Source organism: Hippocampus bargibanti, linkage group LG17 (genome assembly GCF_051943395.1).
Source record: "Hippocampus bargibanti isolate YZ-2025 linkage group LG17, ASM5194339v1, whole genome shotgun sequence".
Taxonomy (NCBI): domain Eukaryota; kingdom Metazoa; phylum Chordata; class Actinopteri; order Syngnathiformes; family Syngnathidae; genus Hippocampus; species Hippocampus bargibanti.
The window spans coordinates 14,262,680-14,275,919 of record NC_142750.1 but is presented as its reverse complement, the minus strand read 5'-3'; the positions used below and the strand labels follow the sequence as shown (position 1 = coordinate 14,275,919).

The window sequence follows — 13,240 nt, the reverse complement described above, 5'->3', positions numbered from 1 at the left end:
ATGGATATAATATACGAGTGTCATTCTTGAGTGGGTAATCTCTCCATGTACATACAGGAGCATAACATATGGAGCTCCATTCATTCAAATTAAGCACCCACTCAAGCTTTGCGATGCCCGTTAGAGAGCGATCAGTCTACTTAATGCCCCCCCCCCCCCTCAATGAGCTTTGATCTCGTTAGAATGACACAAAGCCTCTTTACTGCCAACGATAGGACGAATCGGCTCTCCGAAACAGAGGCGGCGACATAGCGTAAAAGCTGCACTGCCAATGAATCTGTTGGATGGATCAGAATCTGGATCAGAATCAGAAAACCTTTATTCGTCCCACAATGGGGAAATTCGCATTGTATCCATGCATTGAGAGAAACCCTCAATGCTAACAAGGGAGGACAGAGAATAGGGCTGTCCTGAGAAGCATATTATCATGAAAAAATAAAATAAAATAACTTTAAAAAAAGAAAGAAACAAACAGGACATGGGGGAGAGTTTGGGGGAGGGGTCGTAGCGTGCCTGTGAACCAGGACTCAATTTGCAATCTGGAAATATGCCAGGAGGAGAAAAGTTTAGATTTTTTTTGTGGGGAGGGGAGGATATCAGAGGAGGAGGGGTATATGGAAGAGTTTGTATGAGCGGTGGGAGGAGAGCAAATCAACCCCGAGCACTCTCATTTATGATTACAGTGTGGATTAGCGGCGCATCTTGTACAGCACGCCGTCACAATGGGAACGTTACAGTAATGACGAGCTGCATCTTGGAGCATCCTCTCCACTTATCCTGAGCACGCACTCCGCTACAGCGGTGACCTTTCCGCGGTCTCTAGCGGGTAGCAAATGCGCTGAGATTTAGCAGTCAGTCAGTACGATGGTAGGGCAGGCGGTCTGAAAGACTGACACATGCATTCGTGATTCAAGGGACAGTAAGAAATCAGGTACAGTGGGACCTCGGTTTACGAACCCCTTGGTTTACAAACTTTTCGGTTTACGAACGTTACATTTATAAAAAATTTACCTTGGCATACAAACTATTTTTCGGGATACACACGGAGCTGCCACAGTAAGTGATGTGTCGTTCGAATATGAGCCCGTTCTCCAAACAAGGAAATGGCAGCGGACTTTTTTTTGTCCTCTATTCCCCGCCCCCGGGGGATCGGGTTACAGACAGAGAGAGATTGAGGCCGTTCTCCAAAAAACAAAATGGCGTCTTCGGTTAAAGCCACGTGATTGGTCAAGAACCCAACAGTGGGGGGGGGGGCGTTAAACATTAAAGAGACAGGCAGACAGAGAGAGAGAGAGAGAGAGAGAGAGAGAGAGAGAGAGAGAGAGAGAGAGAGAGAGAGAGAGAGAAAACACACACACACGAAAGGGAGAGGACAGAGCTTGAAACAAAAAAAGGGGGGGGAAACAAGTAAAATGGTGAGAAAATGGATAGAAAACAGAAAATTTGGACCCATTTCAACTTTGATAGTTCAAAAGCGTAGTGTGACTGGAAGGTTAAATATCCCATCAATCAGGCTCCACAAATAACCCGCACAAGTCATCTATACACTTGTTGCAAAAAGCTATTAACCCAGCTAAACAGATCACAATTGATGAACTAGATAGAATTATCACAGAGAAAGCACCTCCAAGGGATCATTCCTCAAGATGGTGAAAGAAGAAGCCCATGTTCCTCATCAAGTGTTGAATGCTGATGAAAGCGGACACTCCATTCCATCAAGCCATTAACAACCACCACAAAGGTAAATAAAATGACTTTATTGTACAGTACAGTTTATTTAATCATAACACTATAGCACATTTATTATACATAAAATACGGTATATTTTGTAAAGTTTTAAGGCTCAGAAAATTAGAAAGTAGAAAATGATGTTTTATGGGGACCTGGGAACGGATTATTCCCATTTTAATGGTTTCCTATGGGAAATTATTTTTTGGGATACACACTTTTGGCCTTACACACTCTGTCTGGGAACCAATTAAGTTTGTAAGCCAAGGTCCCACTGTACATTCAAAAACAATGACAAATTCTACATTTTCAATGGCACCGAATCTGGTTTTATTTGTTTTTGTGTGAACAACTAAAGATGTTCAGTTGTAAAAATGTATATTATTTGTTGCATTATTTGAAACGATTCAGTCTGGAAAAGGGAGCGGGGCTTATTTAAATAAGAGACACCGTAGAAGTCATATGAAGCGATTTTACAAATTATGGACACAACTTGTCCGGAGACGTCGGTTGTCCTTTAAAATTCTTCTTTATACATTCAAAGCTAACCATAACCTTACCCCCCCATACCTATCTGACCTTCTTCAATTTTCTATTCCCTCTCGTTCCCTCAGATCCTCTTCCTCCCTCCACCTCTGTGTGCCCCCCCGCCCGTCTCGGCACGATGGGGGACAGAGCTTTCAGCTGCTCTGACCCCAAACTTCCTCCCAAAATTCGTAACATCGATTCTCTTCCCACCTTCAAATCCCATCTCAAAACACACCTATTTAAAATTGCATTTTCTGTTTAGCGCTTTCCCTTGTTTCTATTTATAATTGTATTTCATTTATTGTATTCTATTTTGTGATTGTATTTTATTTATTATAGTACCTATGCTTGTCTGTGACTGTAAAGTGTCCGTGAGAGCTTTGAAAGGCGCTTAAAATAAAATGTATTATTATTATTATTATTATTATTATTATACAGACTTCGATGTTGACTGAACGCTGGCGCGTGTTGAAAAACTAAAATATCCTCAATGTAAAGTGTCCTTTAGAGTTTTGAAAGGCGCTGATAAATGAAATGTATTATTATTATTATAAGTGAAGCCACCACAGTATTTAGCTATTTGCATTATTAGACACAATGAGGGCTGATATATGACCTCGCTTGGAACCGTGTGAGTTGACCTCAACTTGAACTGCCTTAGCGACTGAAATAACGTTAACACCTTATAACCATACATGCGGATCAAACCTCTAAAGATGGAGGACACTGATTTGCTGCGGCGACCACTTGAAGGGAAAAGAAAAAGAAGACCTTATAACCATACTACTACATCTCAGGAAATCGAAAATATAGCTAATGACTCGGAAAAAAATAAAATAAAGCCAAATATCCAGTAGCCATATAAGTTAATGACGACGTTCATCTTAGACTATATTGAAAGGTCAAGACGTGCACTTGTGCCTTGACTACGATTGCTTGTATTAGAATGCTTCCGTCAACCCCACCTCAAAAAAAAATATATTATTTTATATTATATCAATATATATCATATTTTCCGGTGTATAAGGTGCACCCAAAAAAGCCTTCATTTTCTTTAAAAGATGACCCTGCACCTTATACACAGGGGCGCCTTATATGTGCAGTAATATTGAGCCACAACAGGTCTCGCAACTACTGTCAGCGGCCACAATTCCATTTGCCCTTGTAGAAGAAGTAGTGTGTAACCCCAGCCTCTATTGTAGCTCCTTATTACAGTATGTGCTGTGCCTTATATTTGGAACATTTATATATTATATTGGGATTGTTTTCATTCATTGAATACAATGAATGCCTAATACTCCGGTGTGCCCGATACTGTATATGGGAAAAGTTTGAGAATACACCATTCATTGGGGGTGCACCTTATATTCCGGAGCACCTTATACACCAGAAAATACGGTACACGCTGGCTTTGTTTCAATTAGCCAACTTGCCTATACCAATTCATCAAACCATCCAGCCTACAATCCATTACTCCTTTCTTGCTCTTCCTCATGGAGGTAAACATATAATGGAGCCCAACTTCTTCCTATGCACAGTTCTTTATTTCCGAATAAATCTATTCTGACAACATCTTCTTTTTCCAGCCAAATATCACCTCTTTGTCCTGGACCGCGGCCCTCCCAAGCCCTGCTCATAAACACACGCACGCCCTCTCGCCACCGTGGTTGGAAATCAATACCGGTGATGGTCAGGGAAAGACCACCCCGCGCCATGCTGCGTGTTCCCAATAAACTCGACTGGCGGTTTCTAACCATCTGCTGTGAAGCATGCTCGCCATAACTACACGACCTCTTTGCCATTGCAATTGATCAGCTGCACGAGTTGAATTCAAGTATTTTACCAGTGCCGCGCCATTCCATTACCTGCAGATGACCTTAGATCTCATTCACGCGTACCCCGCGGCTGCTGCCAAAGCTGTTTTGCTGCACGAATACGGCAGACGAGGCCAAAATTGGAAATTAAGTCGTGGGGCTCGTGCACCAATTCGCACTGCACATGGCAGGAGGTAGTGCTGAAAGTGTGAGTAGATACAACGAATCAAAGGCATATTTATTTCATTTAAGAAGAGGTCAAGATTAGGTGCGGATGCTTTGCAGTCTCAGCAGTTGGGTTAAGAAAAGAGGGGAAGACCAGCAGAAAGCCCCCCCCAGAGCCCCTCTCCTTTAGCTAATACCAAAAGGCTCTGTTCTTTGTCTTTCGCAGCGGTGACCCCTCCCCCAATCTGCTGTCTGCCTCCCTTTTAACACCTAGCGACAATCAAGGGAGGAGGTGGAAATTCAGTGTGCATCAGTTTTGATGTGGGTGACTCACTGTCACTTGCCAACGGCTTCTGTAATTGTGGCTGATGTGAATAAAATATTCCATTAAGTGTGTGCTCCCCACAAGACAGGCACGGGGGAACGGTTCCGATCACACCCGTCTGTCATGGCCATGGAGCCAGGATCAGGTTACCTTTGTCTGGCCGGTTCCTGCTCCACACTTGAAAAGCAAGACGAAATTGACGGCGTACGGTTGCGTCGTTCGCGAAATAAAAGCGAGCCTGTCAAATCACCGACAAACAAAGGACTGTAGAGGTGACTAACGAATGTTTACCTGTCCAATCTCGCCAATCGCGCTCCCATTGGCGTCTATCCTCGGTCTTTTGCACTCCGCCCCGGTTAGGTCAGCCAGAACTGCCGCTGCAAGAGCGTCGGGCTCCGGGTCTCCTCTCTTCATCCCCCGGACCGCCGCCGGACCTCCGGCAGCGCTTGTATGCGGCACCGCTGACGTATCGATGTCTCTTTCTCGGTCCATTATCCCCCGACTAACGGGTAGCATTATAGATGCAACGTCGGTCGACATTAACATTGGGCAGCAGAGAGTCTTCGATCGGAGAAAGAAAATGTTGAGCTGAGTTGTTTTTTTCCCCCTTCCTTCTCCTCTTGGCGTAGTCCTCAACGAAGGATTCGGTTGAAGAAGACGAAAATGGCTCTAGTAATTCATCTATTCGGGCAATTATTGTGCGTCTTGCTGGCGTAGGCTACTCGAGGCGGAACATAATGACCGTGTCAGGATAATGGATAAAGCACAGCGAGTACGGCTTTTTCCATCAAGTCAAACGCCGCCAAATAAGTGACCTAATTTAGTGAAGACCACACGTCCGTCCGACTCTTGTCTCTCTTCTGACAAGCTAATTAGCTGGCTAACCTTAGCTAGCTCGCTAGCAATACATTCCGCTAGCTCTCTGAATAAACGTGGCTCGCAGAGAGCACTTTCGCTATACCAGTAGGAAGAGCAAGAAAATGTTCCGAATTGTCCACAGCTATCGCGCGGTCGCCGAGTCTTCAAGTCTGCCGCGTCTTGCGGTGGTTTTTTTTTCTGTCTCTGCAAACCTTTGTGCCGCTCCTACCAGGCTTTCACTTAATTCTGTCCGTGCCTCTTGAAGCCGTGAGCTGCTGTGGAGTGTGGATGTGGCTCCAGCACGATTTTCTCGGGTCTGAATCCCACTTGGCGTAACTCCGAGTGAGTAGGGAGCCCGAGTGGGCTGGTCCTCGGTCAGATTGATTCCCATTATTAGTGATGATTCGGGAAGGGTGACAGGTCTGAGATCTGTAACTCTGTTGGTCTTAAGGGTTTGTTTGGGCCCCGCTCGCATCCCTTCTCCCTCTTCCATCGTTTTATTTTAATGCATGACATTCTTTGATTATTTACATTACTGCTCTTCCAATCATAACTTCGATCTCATCTAAATATTTTGAGTGGTTAAATGGGGTGGACAAATAACAACGGAACAATACATGAAAAACATTTAAGTTAAATGTGAAATTGTATGTACATTATATTATCGAGCAGAATGTTTCCACGTTATGATGCACTCGAAGTAGCGCATTTCTGGAAGTCGTCAAATTGCGACGAAGCTACGTTCATTAACCTACGATTACGCCGTTTTAAATTCTGAATTGCTGTGCATATTTATATGAAAGGGACGTCTCCTCTATGAACATAAAACAATACAACTAAAACCAATTGGGCCTAAATTTGGCTTCAATGGAATCTTAGTGTGCTCATACATTTAAAATAGGATTGCTGATTACAAGCAAACAAACAAATCACATTCACACAAACAAACTATATATATATATATATATATATATATATATATAGTGTAAATGAAATGTATTATTATTATTATTATTATTATTATTATTATTATTATTATTATTATTATTATTATTATTAATGTAGGGAAAGCGATGCCCATTTCACGGTAAGGTCAGAGCATTGTCATCAAATGGTGAGAATCGTTTTTGCTTTTTTGAATGTTGCTGTGCCGATTATCATTTTGTGTTTGGAAGCCTTTTACTGAGCGAGTTGCTTGTTCTGTAGCCACAACGGGACATAAGCCTTCTTGTGCCGGTTCCAAGCCCGGATAAATACAGAGGGTTGTGTCAGGAAGGGCATCCGACGTAAAAGCTTGGCCAAAACAAACATGCGGATCAAACCTCTAAAGATGGAGGACACTGATTTGCTGTGGCGACCCCTTGAAGGGAAAAGCCCAAAGGAAAAGAAGAAGAAATCTACATTTTCATCCACTGTAATTTCAAGAGGCGAGCAAAATAAGGCGGTGCAGTCCACGCTGCGCTCGAATTTCTGCAACATTTGTGCGCCCCCTGGTGGATATTAAGCAACAATTTTTGGAGTGTGAAAGGAAACATTTTACCTGCATTCATTTGAGGTGGATACTAAAATGTAAAAAAAAAATGAAGGCACAGAAACTAATAAGGTGCCTTGAGTCGGACCTGGAGAAGCGTTTAAATACAAATTTAAAATTATTACAAAAGCCACCTCCGAAAAGTTGGAACGAAGTGTGTTCATTACTACTATTATCAGTGACGTGCGGTGAGGTTCACGGCTGGTGAGACACTGACGTCATCACAGTCAGATTTACAAACATGAACTCCACAGAGTAGCTTACTAAACTTAGTCACCATTTGATTGGCAACAGTTATTGTGTTTCGTTTAAAATGTCATGTCAGCATTCTTTATATACTGTATACAAACTGTAGCATAGAAAAAATGAATTAAAAAACGTTATTATCGTGTTACCTTTACTTATAAATGAAGTCCAAGTCTCTCTGTCTCAATGGAGATCACTGCCAGTGAAGAAAGTCGTCCTTGATCAGTCCTGTTCCCACTGTATGTTTTCAGTCCAGGAGATTTACATTCATCCCTCGCCGTTTGTGAGCTATACAGTCCGGTCTTTGATTGAAAATCCAGTTTAGAAAATTCTTTCAATTTAGATATGTAATCCATCATTCTGAAAATAAGGCCAAGCAACGGGAAAAAATGACTGGATGTTTGCACTTAACTTGCTAACTGTTTACTGTAGCTTGCTGTCACTAATTCTATTATTCTGCAGCCGAGGAGTCGCAAGAAGAATCTCTAATCACCAGCGCCCCCTGTCATGAGGCAAGAGAACTGTATGCCTCACCTATGCACACAGTTTTGATAAAAATAAAATACAATAAACACTGTAGTACAGTGTTTATAATGTACAGTGACTGTACATTCTATACACCAGCTAAAGTGTAGACATTTAGTTCATATACGAAAAGCTTTTGAAGACTTTAATAGCGATATGCAGAGGGACAGCAATGCGGTCTCACTGAAGAGCAAGCCAGCACAGTTAGCGTAGTGATTGCGCAATCCATAGTGAGGCTCAGCCGGCTGCTGCCTCACTGCTCGTCTCTACTTAGTATTTGAACGGTAAATGTGAAAATTCAGCAATTTTGAAAAAAAATCCAAAAATGGTGAAGTTAAATGGAAAAGAACGTTAAAGTACAAATCACTAAATAAATATAACGGTTTAATTTATTTTGTCATTTGACATTTTCATGATGACAGGTGAGCCTCACCTGCCTCCCCTGACTGCACGTCACTGACGATTATATATATCCATCCATCCATTTTCCGTACCGCTTATTCCTCACTAGGGTCGCGGGGGTTGCTGGAGCCAATCCCAGCTGTCTTCGGGCACGAGGCAGGGGACACCCTGAATTGGTTGCCAGCCAATCGCAGGGCAGACAAAGACGTACAACAGTCACTCTCACACAGGGACAATTTAGAATGTTCAATCTGCCTGCCATGCATGTTTTTGGAATGTGGGAGGAAACCGAAGGACCCGGAGAAAACCCACGCGGGTCCGGGGAGAACATGCAAACTCCACACAGGGGGGCCGGGGTGGGACAGGGGATATATATATATATATATATATATATATATATATATATATATATATATATATATATATATATATATATATATATATATATATATATATATAGCGGCTGGATTCTAACAGCAGAGCAGACCCTCCAAGGCTGGAAACTGAAAGATACTGGAAAGGCATATGGGAGAAGGAGGTCGCACATAACAGCAGTGCACAATGGCTGGTGACTCTGAAAGAGGAGCACAGCAACCTCCCTGAACAGAACCCAGTTACCATCACAGCGGCAGATATACAAGGAAGAGTCTCAGGTATGAAAAACTGGACGGCACCAGGCCCGGATATGGTCCACACCTACTGGCTAAAGAAACTCACAGCTCTCCACGAGCGCCTAGCAGCACAAATGAACCAGCTGCTGATGGATGGGACTCACCCAGGATGGCTAACCGAAGGGCGAACAATCCTGATCATGAAGGATTCCTCAAAGGGTGCAGTTCCTTCCAACTATCGGCCAATAACCTGTCTCTCCACAACATGGAAGCTCATGTCAGGCATCATTGCGGCTAAGATAAGTGGACACATGGATCAATACATGAGCAAAGCACAGAAAGGCATTAGTAGAGATACTAGAGGTGCCAAACATCAGCTGCTGGTTGACAGAACAGTCGCTCAAGACTGCAGGTCCCGACATACCAACCTGTGCACAGCCTGGATTGATTACAAGAAAGCATATGACTCGATGCCACACACATGGATCAATGAATGCTTGGAGTTGTATAAGGTCAACAGGACCCTGAGAGCCTTCGATGAGGATGTGGAAAACCACACTTGAAGCCAATGGCAAGCCACTAACGCAAGTGTCCATCAAATGTGGCATATACCAAGGTGATGCACTCTCCCCACTGCTGTTCTGCATAGGACTGAACCCCCTCAGCCAGATAATCGCCAAGACAGGCTATGGATACCGCCTCAGAAATGGAGCTACGATCAGTCACCTCCTCTACATGGATGACATCAAGCTGTATGCTAAGAGCGAAAGGGACATAGACTCCCTGATCCACACAACCAGGATCTACAGCAGTGATATCGGAATGTCATTCGGGCTGGAGAAATGTAGTCGGATGGTGACTAAGAGGGGCAAGGTAGTTCACACTGAAGGGGTCTCACTTCCTGAAGCAACAATAGCAGACATTGAAAACAGCTACAAGTACCTCGGTATACCACAGGCCAATGGCAACCTCGAATTAGCAACAAGGAAAGCGGCTACGACCAAATACCTCCAGCGGGTGAGGCAAGTCCTCAGAAGCCAGCTCAATGGCAAGAACAAGACCCGGGCAATAAACAGCTATGCCCTGCCAGTGATCAGATACCCTGCAGGAATAATAAGGTGGCCAAAGGAAGAGATTCAGACCACGGATGTTAAGACCCGAAAACTCCTCACCATGCACGGAGGGTTCCATCCCAAGTCCAGCACCCTGAGACTGTACACAAGCCGTAAGGAAGGAGGCCGGGGACTAGTGAGTGTGAGAGCCACTGTCCAGGATGAAACATCCAAGCTCCATGAATACATCAAAGAGAAGGCTCCAACGGATGATGTACTCAGAGAATGTCTCAGTCAATGGGGAACAGAGGATGAGGCGCTGGAAGAGGGACAATCATGGGAGGAAAAGCCCCTACACGGGATGTACCACCGAACCATAGCAGAAGTGGCTGATCTCAAGAAGTCCTATCAGTGGCTAGAGAGGGCTGGCCTAAAGGACAGCACAGAGGCACTCATCCTGGCTGCCCAAGAGCAGGCCCTGAACACCAGAGCCATAGAGGCACGGATATACCACACCAGGCAAGACCCAACGTGTAGGTTGTGCAAAGAGGCACCTGAGACAATCCAACACGTAACTGCAGGGTGTAAGATGCTGGCAGGGAAAGCCTACATGGAGCGCCATAACCAGGTGGCTGGCATAGTCTACCGAAACATCTGTGCGGAGTATGGACTGGAAACCCCAAGGTCAAAATGGGAAACACCTCCCAAGGTGGTGGAGAATGACCGAGCAAAAATCCTGTGGGACTTCCAGATACAGACTGACAAGATGGTAATGGCCAACCAACCAGATATCGTGGTCATAGATAAAGGGGAAAGGAAAGCCGTTGTCGTGGATGTCGCGGTCCCGAGTGATGGGAACATCAGAAAGAAGGAACATGAGAAAATCGAGAAATACCAAGGGCTCAGAGAGGAGCTGGAGAGAGCCTGGAAGGTAAAGGTGACAGTCGTGCCTGTGGTGGTCGGAGCACTTGGGGTAGTGACCCCCAAACTCGACGAGTGGTTGCAACAGATCCCGGGAACAACATCGGATATCTCGGTCCAGAAAAGCGCAGTGCTGGGAACAGCACGGATACTGCGCAGAACCCTCAAGCTTCCTGGCCTCTGGTAGAGGACCCGAGCTGAAATGGGGACAGACACCACCCATGGTGGGTGAGACGAGGATTTATATATATATATATATATATATATATATATATATATATATATATATATATATATATATATATATATATATATATATATATATATATATATATATATATATATATATATATATAGCGCCATAGCCAGGTGGCTGGCATAGTCTACCGGAACATCTGTGCGGAGTATGGACTGGAAACCCCAAGGTCAAAATGGGAAACACCTCCCAAGGTGGTGGAGAATGACCGAGCAAAGATCATGTGGGACTTCCAGATACAGACTGACAAGATGGTCATGGCCAACCAACCAGATATTGTGGTTATCGTGGTAAAGGGGAAAGGAAAGCCGTTGTCGTGGATGTAGCGGTCCCGAGTGATGGAAACATCAGAAAGAAGGAACATGAGAAACTCGAGAAATACCAAGGGCTCAGAGAGGAGCTGGAGAGAGCCTGGAAGGTAAAGGTGACAGTCGTGCCTGTGGTGGTCGGAGCACTCGGGGCAGTGAGCCCCAAACTCGACGAGTGGTTGCAACAGATCCTGGGAACAACATCAATATATATAATAATTTCTCTCCATGAGTCGTCACCTTACCGTGGTGGAGGGGTTTGTGTGTCCCAATGATCGTAAGAGCTAAGTTGCCTGGGGCTTTGTGCCTCTGGCAGGGTCACCCATGGCAAGCAGGTCCTTGGTGAGGGACCAGACAAAGTACGACTCAATAGACCCCATATGAAGAAAAACATAAATGGATTTGGTTTTCCCTTGCCCGGACACGGGTCACCGGGGCCCCTCTCTGGAGCCAGGCCTGGAGATGGGGCTCGTTGTTGAGCGCCTGGTGGCCGGGCCTACACTCATGGGGCCCGGTCGGGCTCAGCCCGAAGAGGAAAAGGGGGTCCCCCTTCTCAAAGGCTCACCACCCATGGGAGCTGCATAAGGGGTCGGGTGCATTGTGAGCTGGGCGGCAACCAAAGGCGGGCACCCTGGCGGTCCGATCCTCGGCTGCGGAAGCTTGCTCTAGGGACGTGGAACGTCACCGCTCTTGCAGGGAAGGAGCCCGAGCTGGTGTACAAGGACGAAAAGTTCAGACTAGACATAGTTGGGCTTGCCTCCACACACCGCCTGGGTTCTAGTACCAGCCCACTCGAAAGGGGTTGGACTCTCTTCCACTCTAGAGTTGCCCACAGTGAGAGGCGTAGAGAGGTGTCGACATACTTATTGCCCCCTGGCTCGCCGCCTGTACGTTGGGATTCACCCCGGTAGACGAAAGGGTTGCTTCCCTCCGCCTTCGGGTCAGGGGACGGGTTCTGACTGTTATTTGTGCATATGCACCAAACAGCAGTTCAGTGTACCCATCATTTTTGGAGACCTTAGGGGGTGTGCTGGAGAGCACTCCCCTTGGGGACTCCCTTGTTCTGCTGGGTGATTTCAATGCTCATGTGGGTAATGACAATGAGACCTAGAGGGGCGTGATTGGGAGGAACGGCCCCCCGGTCAAAACCCGAGTGGTGTTTTGTTATTGGACGTCTGTGCTCGACACGGAAAAACACTTTATTCAAACATAAGGGTGTCCATATGTGCACATGGCACCAGGACACCCTTGGTCGCAGTTCGATGATTGACTTTGTAGTTGTATCATCGGATTTGCGGTCGCATGTTTTGGACATTCGAGTGAAGAGAGGGGCGGAGCTAATAACTGATCACCTCCTGGTGGTGAGTAGGCTCCGTTGGTGGGGGAAGATGCCAGTCCGACCTGGCAGACCCAAACGTGTTGTGAGGGTTTGTTGGGAACGTCTGGCGGAATCCCCTCCATCCATTTTCCGTACCGCTTATTCCTCATTAGGGTCGCGGGGGTTGCTGGAGCCTATCTCAGCTGTCTTCAGGCACGAGGCGGGGTACACCCTAAATTGGTTACCAGCCAATCACAGGGCACACTTTGCTGCCATGCATGTTTTTGGGGTGTGGGAGGAAACTGGAGGACCCGGAGTAACCTGGGAGAACATGCAAACTCCACACAGAAAACATGAAAACATGGGAAGAGTTCGGTGAGGCCATGGAAGCCGACTTCCGGACCGCTTTGAGGAAATTCTGGTCCACCATCTGGCGTCTCAGAAGGGGAAAGCAGTGCACCACTAACACTGTATACAGTGAGGATGGGGCGCTGCTGAGCTCAACTCAGGACGTTGTGAACCGGTGGGCTCGCCCAACCAGTCTAGATGTGCTTTGTGGACTTGGAGAAGGCATTTGACCGTGTCCCTCAGGGAGTTCTGTGGAAGGTGCTTCGGGAGTATGGGTTACAGGAGCACCTGATACGGGCCGTTC

At 45.8% G+C, this 13,240-nt stretch overlaps 1 protein-coding gene across 6 annotated transcripts in view; it reads right to left on the bottom strand.

The window, feature by feature from the left end:
* The window catches only part of LOC148885916 (RNA binding protein fox-1 homolog 2-like), a 35,314-nt gene extending 29,555 nt beyond the window's left edge, over positions 1–5,759 (bottom strand). For 2 of the 6 annotated variants that reach the window (XM_089017934.1, XM_089017935.1), the window contains exon 1: positions 4,852–5,758. In XM_089017934.1, the coding sequence (XP_088874060.1) occupies positions 4,852–5,106 (255 nt within the window). In that variant the 5' untranslated portion in view covers positions 5,107–5,758. Of the gene's footprint in view, positions 1–4,851 lie in introns of all 6 variants that reach the window. The other 4 variants (XM_089017929.1, XM_089017932.1, XM_089017930.1 and 1 more) reach the window with 3 other exon arrangements.
* Positions 5,760–13,240: the final 7,481 nt, after the last annotated feature.